We start from the raw sequence: 12150 nt of genomic DNA on the forward strand, positions 1-12150 counted from the left end.
ATGTGTGCGCGCGCGCGCACGCGCGCATGACAAATCTGACTTTTACATATTAATTTTACTTTAACTAATAATAACAATGTGATTAATCAAAGAAGTTTCCTAGATATGGTATTTGAATACGTAAAAGTAAACTCCTTCACCTGCTCACTTTATTATCCCTTCCCTCTAGAAGATTAAAATAAAGTATTGCCGTTAATTATCTGGTGCTTAACGAGACATCCATAATCCATTTTCGGAGGCCTCAAAGTCAACATATTCATTTGCGTGCTTGGTATACTTTTATTTTTAATAATTTTACATTAAGTATCCGATAACAATGCTTGAAGTGGTTAAGTGCACATAATTAAGGATAGATTATTCCACAAAAGATCAATTTGTAACATTAATTGTTGAAAAAAAGAAGAAGTTACATTTAGGTTGGCGGCCTCAACAGGCTGGATTAATACAGAAGTCCAGGTTGGACATCAGCTTTTCTTAACCTAATTAATACACGGACATACAGATACGTGCAAGTTGTATAACTATAACTACAAAGAAAGGATACTATTTGTTTCACGATAGATGATAAAATCGGCTTGAAATAATGAAAATAATAGAATCTCCTACATTAAGTTAAAATGAAGTAGATTTTAGTTATCAATATTGGACCGACTAATTATTGATCTAATCATATTTTTCTTTCCAAAAGGATAAAATAGAAGTTCGAGTCTCTCATCTCTCACCGACTCTCTCATAGATCTTAAGATATCATCAGTCAATATCGCAAATAGGAATGGGGGCAGTGGGATGCCCAACTAAGACTAGTGGTGGCAGTAGTTATAGTAACGGTGGCGGTGATGGCAATTGTAGTAGGCATCCTGATGCTCATCGGTAATTGCAAATTTAGTTCCATCTCCTTAAACGCAATATCTAAAGAAAATAACAACTCTTTATTGTAAAACTTGTGTGTTTTTAATGTGAAAACTATATATCGTGAGACTCTGCTCTTTAACAGCCTGATGTCATGATAAACCTAATCAACCAAAAATTCGCGTATTAATTGAAGAAAGAATACTTCAGTTTAAGTTTGACATATCCATTAAATGTTCTTAATTTAGGTTGATAGTTGATCACATGAGCATGATGACGGGTATGACTATACTGTCAGTAACAATTCCACTTATATTTACCTATACTTAAAACAAAACAAAACAAAAGTGTTAAAAAGTTATTAACAAGCAGGCATAGGGCAAGTAGCCAATGTTCAAAATTATGCAAGATTTGAGTACCCTAGACACAATTGTTTCATCTTTAAATTAAGGGCTGATTTGGTATTGCTATACTTTGGAAAAAAACTGCTGTGAGAATAAGCGGCTGTGAAATAAATCAGCTGAGTGTTTGGTAAACTTTTTTGTAAAAGTGCTTTTGGAAATAAAAAAAGCAGTCTAATAGTGGGTCTTTTCATTAAAGGAGCACTGTAGCTCCGTGTGCTTTGAAAAAAAGCCAGTTTTCCAAAGCTGCAAATAGCAGCTTCAGCTTTTTCCTTTGATTTCAGCTTATTCTCACAGCAACTTCCAAAATAAGCCCTTTTTTTTCAGTTTACCAAACATCTAAAACCCTCACAGCTTTTTTTCATGGATGCTTTTTTTTTAAGCACCTCACTCCCAAACCACCCCCTAAGTGTGGCCTTGACCATTAAGGCCTATTTCCTTGTAGTTGCGTAGAGTATGAGAAGTGAAAATGATAACATTAGTACTTCGGATCGTTTATAACGTGCTGAAAAGGACTGGCAACAACTATAGCACTATGGCTTTGACAATTTTTCATTTATCACTTCAATCTCGCACTCGGCATTCCTTTTTTCTTTTCAATGTTTTCATACTGTGACGAGAGAGAGAGAAAAATGGCATGTAAATTTCTATCCTTCCTGGCAGCTTCGGCGGATCATCCTTTACTTTAAGCTTCTGGAGGTTTTCTTTTGTGGCCACTCTTGGGCCTCTTTATTTTAACCCCATTGGTTTCTTGTGGGGTGAAGGCCATTTATGTCTTTGTACGTTAATATTGCAGGAGACAAAAACTGTAGTAAATCTCTCCGCACGTTCTTTTTTAAGGTATTGAGATCATCTCCAGATCTCAGAGCCTACGAATCCAACAATTCGGACACTTTAAGACTGAGATATATGAACGTTGGAGAGATATTGTGTGTGAAGTAAGCCAATAGAATGGGCTCATGGGGCTGCATGACTTAAATTCAAGAGTCTGGATTACTGAGTCTGTCGGCTCCAAAGTGTGAGATCCAGAGAGGATCTCAATCCGGTTTTAAGAAGTGCTGATGTGCATTATTTGGACCCCAACCATACTTTGTTAGGTGGTAAATTGTAAGAACTTTTAGTTCATGGTAGTATTTGCGCACTTACCTAAAAGTCCAAGTGCCATATGTACAGATTTCACAATTAGTTTTCATACAATGGGAACAAAGCTGCCCTAAACATGACAGGCCGAACAAGAAGTCTAACACTTTTTTTTTTTTTTTTTTTTGGGAGAGGGTTGGTGCCTCGCACGCGACTGTTGACGAAGAGCTAATCTTGCCTAATCTTGCTAAATCATCATGGATCATGCTAACCACCAGGGTATCAAAATCCTTCTCATCTCTGTACCAAAAAATAAAAAGAAAAGGGATGTTGCTTTGTAAGAAATCCAATCCATACAGGAAAAGTAGATGGAAACAAGAAACACGGTCAAATTTATCACCTTTCGTTATCAGGAAAGAAATAAAGAGCAATACTCTGATCGTTAGGTCCACACTTCTCGAAAACTTTGGGCCACACATCTGTTCTATTAACCAGTTCTGGAAAAAGCAGCAACGGTAGCAATTCTGCCTCCTCACGCACTTTAGGACATGCTAAGCTAGAAAGATGGGCTACAAGTCCACTAACAATGTTGAAGTCTTTGTTGAATATGCTGAGACTTCCCCTGTCATTTAGACAAAGCATCTCACAGTTATACCCTGCACTAAATGTGCTTGAACACGTTCACCATAACTCAAAAGAGTCAGAAAGCAAAAAAAGTTTTACCTCCAGATTGGATCAATAATAGGCTGTGCAGCAACATAACAAATGATTGCTGAGATTTTTAAAGGGTCGCAAGTAGCAACTAGAGAGGTTTCCACAGATTTGGCAACGTCATCAGAGGAATTGAATTCATCCATATGAACCTCACTGCACCGACTACCAAGCTTCTGACCATTATCACAATCATTACTACCCTCGGCCTCATGTTCAGAGGTACTACCTTCACATATCTGCACCTTTGTGTTAGCCCCTTCATATACCTTCATGTTAGGCCCTTCACATATCTGCACCTTCATGTTAGCCCCTTCACATTTCCGCACCTTCTTTTTAGCCCCGTATATAGGTAAAGTCTTTCTGTTACTCTTCTTTTTCCTCTTCTTGAACTTCTTGTTAAGACAAATTTCCGTTGATCTTACCGATTTATCAATTCTAGAAGGTTTTACAATCTTTGGATCACAATCCTCACAAAGCCAAGTCAGATCTTCATCAAAAATATTCTGTGCTGGTACATTAAGGTAATAACTGGAAAACAGAAATAAAAGAGAAGATTCGTCATTCAACCAGCAGCACATGCAGAACCAATTACAAAAATATTGAGGGTTCGAAGTAGGTCACTTTGTGTGCTCTTATATTTGTACATATGATTTCAAGGACTGAACCCAAACTTCAATAACCAGGAAATGAGCATATTTTAGAATAATGTGGCACATATATAACAGTATTGTCACATCTTTTTTAAGGGGACTGAAAAAAGAAAAACAAAAGCACAATTGAAACAAGTTATACCGATGAAGAGCATAATTCTGGCATTTGACACAGTAAAGCAAAGCATCTTCGATACCTTTGTCCCCACACGTTTGACAAACAGTCACCTGCATCTAGTACACCATAATCAACGTTAGTGTTTTTCTTCCCTATTTATTAATCAATAGGCAGAAAATAACAACAATCTGAAGTCCCACAGCCCAAACCAAATATATACTTGCAAAATACTAACTGCATATAAGCAACCAAACAGAAGAAGCTTAAAGTATAAAGTGATGTGGATGTAAAATATAAATTTCACCCATTCAACCCTTAATCATATGAACAATCCAAAGTTCCAAAATTAAAAAAAAAACAAATGTTTCCGTTCACCCTTAATCTTTGAGTCAGCCAAAAAGGTGTGATTTCACAAACCTTGACATTTAGACAAGGATTACCATTAAAAACATCTATTTAATAGCCCTGAATCAAATAACAGCTGCTACACCAATGAACCAATAAACCCATTTTTCATTGTATACGAATTGGAACAGTGGAAGGTTACGAATTGCACACACATATAAATGCAAAATATATCACCCGTCTTCTTTATTCCCCCTTCCCCTATTGACTGATAAAAGAGGACATAACCACATCAAGCACCGCAAAATTTGGACACTAATGGTAAAAAACAGTGATTCTCAAACACTTGTAAATATAGGGGTTTGATATCCACAAACCTTTTTTTACTTCTCACACACCCCTTGTTAATTTTTGTCATTTGATCTTCTTTAATTCAGTCGATCCAATGCCCGCAAATTAAGAGGGTGAGTATGAAGTAAAAAAGAATGTGTGGATAGCACACCCCTAAATATAATGCATGTTATGCAGTTTAACTGGGGAATGTACAACTACTAAAAGTGAAAAATTAGAACCACTAAAGTACAGGCAGGTATATTGTAATCTGGTTAGCCATCATTCTCCAAAATCTTAATACTTTCTCCATCATCAAGTCAGTTGGGTTTTTTTTTTTTTTTTTTTTTTTTTTTAACTATTGGGTTTGAAATGTTTTTCTCTAAAGATCAAGTACCATCATCTTTTAGGATAATATACTCACTGAATTCATTACTCACTCATAAGTTTCGGAAAAGAACCAAATAGTTTCAAAATGAAAGCGAAAATATGGTACAGTACATGCACACTGCAGACATTGTCAAAATATGGTACACCAGTCTCTACTTTAGACAGTCAAAATAAAAAAAATCAACATAATGAACCATCGTTGAATGTCGTCGTCACTAAAACGCAGCATAACATATGTCAAATCTACTGCTTTCCCGGTAAAACCGACATCTTATGGCCACAAAACTTAAAGGAGGAGACCAATCGACAAAGTTCAAACGCTAAAAGGTTTTCGCTTTGCCAATGGCACAAAACCAGATCACCCACCACTTCACTCTCGAAAACTTTACTTCAAAAAACTGCATTTTGCCCTAAAATCCCATAATTCTACTCCCTCAAACACCCACCAGAGAGTTCCTACTAACTTAACCTAGGCCCATTCAAGTCTAATAACAATTGGCAGATCCAAACTTTCAAAAAGCAAAATTCAAAAAATCAAACAAAATTACAAAATTCAATTGAAAAATCGCAAGAAAAATGAACTGGGAATTGGGCAAAGAAACATACCATAGTTCGCCAGTAGCTGAGGAGTCCGACATGCAAGTGAAGCGCCTCAATTTTCAGAGAAATTGACTGCAATGCGAGGGTTTTTGGGGAAATTCAGAGCGAGAATGTGAGGGAATTAGAGTTCGGAAGGGGCCATCTTTCTCTCAGTCAAACAAAGAATTCAAATTAGTCAGGAATTCTTTCTTTTGTTTTTTGTCAACAAATTGTCAGTCAGAACAACTCAGAAGATACAGGGTTGAACTCAAACACCTGCTTTCAATCATTTTAAAACCATAACCAAACGAATGGTAGAAGCAATGGGGAGCTTTCGACGGAACTTTTGAAAGGCCTAAATTACCCCCTATATAATATTCAAATTACAACACTTACCCTAACTTGACTCTCTTTGGCGTCTTGGGAGTAGACTAGATTTTGCTCTGTGTTTCTCTCCAGGCAGCAAGCTGTTGCCGCCAAACCTCTCCGCTTCCAGTGGCCGCCAACAATCCGTCGCAGCTACTCCCATTAGGTTTGCCCACCCTTTTCCTGTTAGAGGTTTTTTCCTGGAAAATACGCAGAGTTGATCGACCGGTGCATAGGGTCGAAGACGTCACTGAATAGTATGATTCAACTTTTAGATTTATTAATGGGGAATTTATACGAAGAACAAGACAGTTGGAAGTTAATCAAGCAGAATTGTCTATTTCAGTTAGAAAAATTGATCAGGGAAAACAGTTTATGGACAAGTCTGAATCGAGCTCTTACAAGTAATAGGCAGTACAATTCATCCAACCTCACTAATCTCTTATTATTATGTCGATTCTCTGGGATCATCCAACAGAATATATGAGCCTTCCGGAGCCATCGTCGGTGTCGAATGAATCGTTCATCGCTGTGAAATTCGATACCAGGTTTGATCCTATGGTCGCTGACCTCAATGGTTTACCACATTGGTACTCATGTGAACACGGTTGTGTATGTTGCCTGTGTCGATGTTGTTTTAAGAGGAATTGATTTGACGAGTGGGAGGGAGATTATCGCTTGATTGAGTACAGAGATGCTGTCAATATTTTCGGGTTTGGGTCAGATCTCGTCAACTAGGCTTCCAACGCCTCTTCTTGTTGCTCAGATTGACCTCTCCAACCAGTTCAAGGAGTTCATGCGTGTCACTTTTTCTGCCTAGAATGGGCAGGGCTCTTCAATTTACCTTGTTGGCAGGTGGAGATTCAAGACTTTCGGATCTCTTCCAACTGGGATTACTACGGTTGAGTTTGAAGAAGGGGACTGCTTCACGTGCTCTTCACCAGAAGATTCAAGTACCAAAAGCAGCCCAGAAAATCGTTCTCATGGAAGAAAAACAAAGGTACTGGAGATGGCTCTTGGTTTGGGAGGTTGAGCCGCATTTGTCCTCTCCATATTCGCACTCCATTTCGTCATTTGTTTTGTAATCGTTCTCATGGAAGAAAAACAAAGGTGCTGGAGATGGCTCTTGGTTTGGGAGGTTGAGCCGCATTTGTCCTCTCCATATTCGCACTCCATTTCGTCATTTGTTTTGTATGTGTGTAGAAGAGAAAAGTCACTGCCAGAAGGAGCAGAGAGGGCAAAACTTGTTGAGTTGAGGCAAATAAAGTTTTGAAAAGTTTGTCACCAAGATCAGCTAGAATGGGGTTTAACCGAAACAGGGTTGTTGGGGAAGGGGCATCGGCTAAGGTTTATAAGGAGTCTCTGCCCTCTGGTGGATAAGTGATAGTGAAAAGGTTTGAGAGGGCTGATGGAATTGGTAGTCTCCTTAAACCATAAAGTTTGCAACTATGGTGGGTTGTTTGCGGCACAAGAATCTGGTTCAGCTTCATGGGTGGTGATGTGAGGGTAATGAGTTAGTCCTGGTGTACGAGTATACCCAATGGAAGCCCCTGCTAAGTTCTTCACAAAAGCTTCAATTCAGCAATTGTTCTATCCTAGAAGCAAAGGCTTAATATAGTTCTCGGAGTCTCATCTGCTCTTGCATATCTTCACGAGGAGTGTGAGAGGCAAATAATTCATAGAGATGTTAAAACTTGCGACATAATGCTCGATGCAGATTTTAACGCCAAACTTGGGGATTTTGGTTTAGCAGAAGTGTATGAGCATAGTGTTGACATGTGGCTCGATATAAATCTTGGTCAATTACTTTGTATTGGTTATCCTTGTTTTTCTCTCCATCACAAACTTGTTTATGGCTTTACGTATTAGAAGGCAAACCACTTGTTTTGTAATAAAAGGAGCCCACGTAGAAATAATTTGTGTGAGCCAATATGTGAGATTCTTCTTTGTACATTTGTTATCTCAATCAGTTAATAAATTGAGAGTTATTTCTTTCATTTTATTTGTTCCGTTTGGTGCTCAAGCACAACAATTGGTATCAGAGCCACTAGGCTCATCCGTATCAAAGTTTGCATTTGAAACCAGCTTGACGAAGATGGGTGATCAATCAGAATCGGGAGGCGCGCATCCTTTGCCGGAATCACACGCTTCGCGTTTGGCAAAAACGACAGTTCAAAATGCAATGTTTGAAGTTGAAAAGTTCGATGGAACAATAACTTTGGTATGTGGCAATGTGAGGTTAAAGATGTGTTGGCTCAACAAGATTTGGATCTGACATTAGAAGACAAGCTAGAGGATATGGGAAAAGTTGAGTGGAACAAGTTAAATCGAATGGCTTGCTCTACAATTAGCTTATGTCTTGCAACACCTCAAAAGTATTTTGTCATGCGAGAAATGTCATCTAAGTCGCTATGGCAAAAATTGGAGGACAAGTACATGACAAAGACCATCGAAAATCGCCTCCATTTGAAAAAACAGTTATACCGATTCCAATACAAAGAAGATATGAAAATGATTACACACCTCGATTCATTTAACAAATTAATCGTTGATTTGTTAAATTTAGATGAACATGTCAAGGATGAAGATAAAGCCTTGATTTTGTTAAATTCATTACCTGAGGCGTATGATTATTTAGCTACTACTTTAATTTATGGTAAAGACACCATAAATTTTGAAAATGTGTCTAATGCATTGATGAACCATGAAGTTAGACATAAAGATAAGCAAGTCCATAATACAGCATCAGATGCTTTGTTTGTTAGAGGCAGAATGAATGAAAGACGGAGATTCAATAACAGAAGAAGATCTCAGTCTCGACCACGAGGTAATTCACAAAATAGACAAATATTAGACAAAGATGAATGTGCATTTTGTCATACAAAGGGACATTGGATAAAGGATTGCCCTAAGTTGCACAAGAATAACAGAAACACCAATGCTAATGTTGCACTTAGTGATGATGAATCTGATTATGTTTTGGCTGTTACTTCTGCTTGTGATTAGGATGTATGTATTTTGGATTCTGGTTGTTCTCATCATATGTGTCCAAATCGAGATTGGTTTACTAATCTAGAAGTTGTAAAGACGGGAACTGTTTTATTGGGTAATGATTATGCATGTGATAAAAAGGGAGTAGGAACAATTAAGGTGAAACACCATGATGGCATCGTTAGAGAGTTGTCTAATGCGTGGTATGTTCCTGCTTTGAAGAAAAATTTAATGTCTTTGGGTGCCTTGGACAACAATGGGTTTAATGTAAATATGTCAGATGGTGTTCTAAAAGTTATTAAAGGTGCTTTGGTTACGATGAAGGGAATCCGAAAGCAGAATATATATTTCCTGCAGGGAAAACAGTTTTAAACGGTGCAGCCACAATTTCTGAAAAATCAGATACTAACAACACCAAGTTATGGCATATGAGACTTGGACATGCTGGTGGAAAAGCTCTTCAAGCCCTTGTGAAACAGGGACTGCTGAAAGGAGCGAAAACTTGCAAGCTCGACTTCTGCGAGCATTGTGTCTTAGGTAAGCAAACCAGAGTTAAATTTAGTATTGTTGTGCATCAAACTAAAGGAATCCTAGATTATGTGCATTCAGATGTTTGGGGTCCTACCAAGATTGCATCATTGAGTGGTAAGCACTGGTTTGTAACCTTTATTGATGACTACTCTAGAAGAGCTTGGGTTTATACAATGAAACACAAAGATGAAGTGTTAAATATTTTCTTAAACTGGAAGAAAATGATTGAAAACCAAACTGGTAAGAAAATTAAAGTTTTGAGGTCAGATAATGGTGGTGAATACACCTCTGATCCATTTTTGAAAGTTTGTAGAGAAGAAGGTATAATAAAGCATTTCACTGTTCGTGATACTCCCCAACAAAATGGAGTTGCTGAAAGGTTAAACAGAACGTTACTCGAAAAGGTTAGATGTATGTTGGCTCAATCTGGTTTAAGTAAGGCATTTTGGGCAGAGGCAATTACATATGCTTGTCACATTATCAATCGTTTACCTTCGTCTGCAATTGAAGGTAAAACACCTATTGAGAAGTGGACTGGAAAACGAGCTTCTGATTATGATTTTCTTCATATTTTTGGTTGTCCATTTATTTCCATGTGACTCAAAGTAAGCTTGATCCAAGAGCCATGAAGGCTATTTCTATGGGCTTTAATAGGGTGTCAAAGGTTACCGTTTGTGGTGTCCAGATTTGAAGAAACTTGTAATCAGCAGAGATGTGACTTTTGACGAAACTTCTATGTTACAAAGCAACTCAAAGACAAGCGTTGATACGACTCAAGTTCCTAAGAGAAGTTTTCAGGAGGTGGAGTTTTAAAAGATTGCTACCACTACTCCACTACCTGTTTTGATTGAACAAAAAGTAAATGAAAGTCAAGAAGATGAAGATGTCTCTTCCCAGGATGAAGAAGAGGCTCATACCCAACAGCCTCCAGTTATAGAATGCATTGCTACAATCAAAGCCAAGATAAACACAAAGAGACCAGCAAGATATAGTGATTATGTTGCTTATGCTCTTCCTATTATTAATGCAGAAATCCCAGAAAGTTATAAGGAAGCTATGAACAACTCTAAAAATACAGAGTGGGGTAAGGCTATGGATGAAGAAATGAATTCTCTTATGAAGAACAACACTTGGGAGTTAGTTCAATTGCCTCTTAGCAAGAGAGCTATTGGCTGCAAGTGGGTGTATATTAAAAAAGAAGGTCGTCCAGGAGAAGACAATGTAAGATTCAAAGCACGAGTGGTAGCAAAAGGATATACACAAAAGGAAGGTATTGATTATAATGAAGTATTTTCTCCTGTTGTGAAGCATTCATCTATTCATATTATGTTAGCCTTTGTTGCACAATTTGATCTTGAACTAGTGCAACTTGATATTAAAACGACTTTCTTACATGGAGATCTTGATGTTAAGACGGCTTTCTCAGCCTGATGGGTATCAGGTAACTGGAAAAGAGAAATGGGTTTGTAAATTGAATAAGTCTTTGTATGGATTGAAGCAATCTCCAAGACAGTGGTATTTGAAGTTTGACGAATTCATGAGAGGTCAACACTATTTAAGAAGTCAATATGATCATTGCGTTTATTTCAAAAAGTTGCAAGATAGTTTTTTCATTTATTTATTATTGTATGTTGATGATATGTTAATTGCATCGAAGAATGTTAAGGAGATTGAAAAGTTGAAAGCAATGATGAAGAACAAGTTTGAGATGAAAGATCTTGGTGAAGCGAAAAAGCTACTCGATATGGAAATTACTTGTAACCGATAAAAAGGCTTGGTGTATCTTACACAAAAGCAATATTTGTGTAAATTGCTTCAATGTTTTGGTATTAATGATGCCACCAAACCTGTAAGTACTCCAATGGCTCTTCACTTTAAGTTAAGTGTTTTGTTATCTCCAAAAAACAATAAAGAGAAGCTACAGATGAAGAATATTCCATATTCTAATTTGGTTGGTGGCTTGATGTATATTATGGTATGTTCTCGACTAGATATTGCTCATGTCGTTGGTTTGGTTAGTCGCTATATGCACAATCCAGGAAATGAACATTGGCAAGCAGCTAAGTGGATTCTAAGATACCTACATGGAACTAGAGATGTTGGCTTATGTTTTCAGCGAAGTGATAGCAGTTTTGAGAATTTTGTGGTTGGATATGTTGATTCTGACTATGCTGGAGATTTGGATAAAAGAAGATCGACTACTGGCTACTTATTTACCATGGCCAAATGGCCAGTTAGTTGGAGGTTCACACTACAATCCACAGTCGCTTTGTCAACAACGGAGGCCGAATATATGGCAATTGCAGAAGCTGTAAATGAGGCCATTTGGATACATGGACTGATAAAGAATCTAGGAATTTATCAAAAGCAGGTGGAGCTACATTGTGATAGTCAAAGTGTTATTCACTTGTCTAAATACCAAGTTTATCATTCGAGGACAAAGCATATCGATGTTCGGTTTCATTTTATTCGTGAGATTTTGTCCAAGAGAAAGATTATTCTTCATAAAGTTCCAACTGCGGACAACCCAGCTGATATGTTAACTAAAGCCCTCAGACTTGCCAAGTTTGAGCATTGTTTGAACATAGCTCATATACTATGTGCCTGAATATGTTTGTGATTACGAATCTCGCCAAAGTGGAAATTGTTGACATGTGGCTCGATATAAATCTTGGTCAATTACCTTGTATTGGTTATCCTTGTTTTTCTCTCCATCACAAACTTGTTTATGGCTTTACGTATTAGAAGGCAAACCATTTGTTTTGTAATAAAAGGAGCTCACGTAGAAATAATTTGTGTGAGCCAA

The 12150-nt window shown here is 37.5% G+C and overlaps 1 protein-coding gene and 2 pseudogenes across 3 annotated transcripts; 2 read left to right on the top strand and 1 right to left on the bottom strand.

The window, feature by feature from the left end:
* Positions 1-2318: 2318 nt before the first annotated feature.
* Positions 2319-6386, bottom strand: LOC126587877 (uncharacterized). 3 transcript variants are annotated; one of them, XM_050252961.1, is made up of 6 exons: positions 6225-6386; positions 5484-6022; positions 3837-3928; positions 3054-3572; positions 2731-2952; positions 2319-2630 (listed from the first exon to the last, which is right to left on the bottom strand). In XM_050252961.1, exons 2-6 carry the CDS (start codon positions 5484-5486, stop codon positions 2393-2395), a joined length of 1074 nt encoding a protein of 357 aa, XP_050108918.1. In that variant the 5' UTR covers positions 5487-6022; positions 6225-6386; the 3' UTR covers positions 2319-2392. The 3 variants fall into 3 exon arrangements, with proteins under 3 accessions (XP_050108918.1, XP_050108919.1, XP_050108917.1); XM_050252962.1 differs by having other exon boundaries at positions 3837-3922; positions 5484-6072; positions 6225-6380; XM_050252960.1 differs by having other exon boundaries at positions 5484-6072; positions 6225-6380.
* LOC126587894 (L-type lectin-domain containing receptor kinase S.6-like) lies at positions 6273-7800 on the top strand (annotated as a pseudogene).
* On the top strand, positions 7074-7800 carry LOC126586892 (L-type lectin-domain containing receptor kinase S.6-like; annotated as a pseudogene).
* Positions 7801-12150: the final 4350 nt, after the last annotated feature.

The sequence above is a fragment of the Malus sylvestris genome, chromosome 10 (assembly GCF_916048215.2).
Source record: "Malus sylvestris chromosome 10, drMalSylv7.2, whole genome shotgun sequence".
Lineage (NCBI taxonomy): Eukaryota > Viridiplantae > Streptophyta > Magnoliopsida > Rosales > Rosaceae > Malus > Malus sylvestris.

What these genes read in the sequence shown, in the direction of transcription:
- LOC126587877 (XM_050252961.1), bottom strand. An exon ending in ATTATTGATCCAATCTGGAG is followed by an intron (nt 2,953 to 3,053) that starts GTAAAACTTTTT and finishes TCTAAATGACAG; the next exon opens with GGGAAGTCTCAGCATATTCA. An exon ending in TTCTTTCCTGATAACGAAAG is followed by an intron (nt 2,631 to 2,730) that starts GTGATAAATTTG and finishes TTTTTGGTACAG; the next exon opens with AGATGAGAAGGATTTTGATA.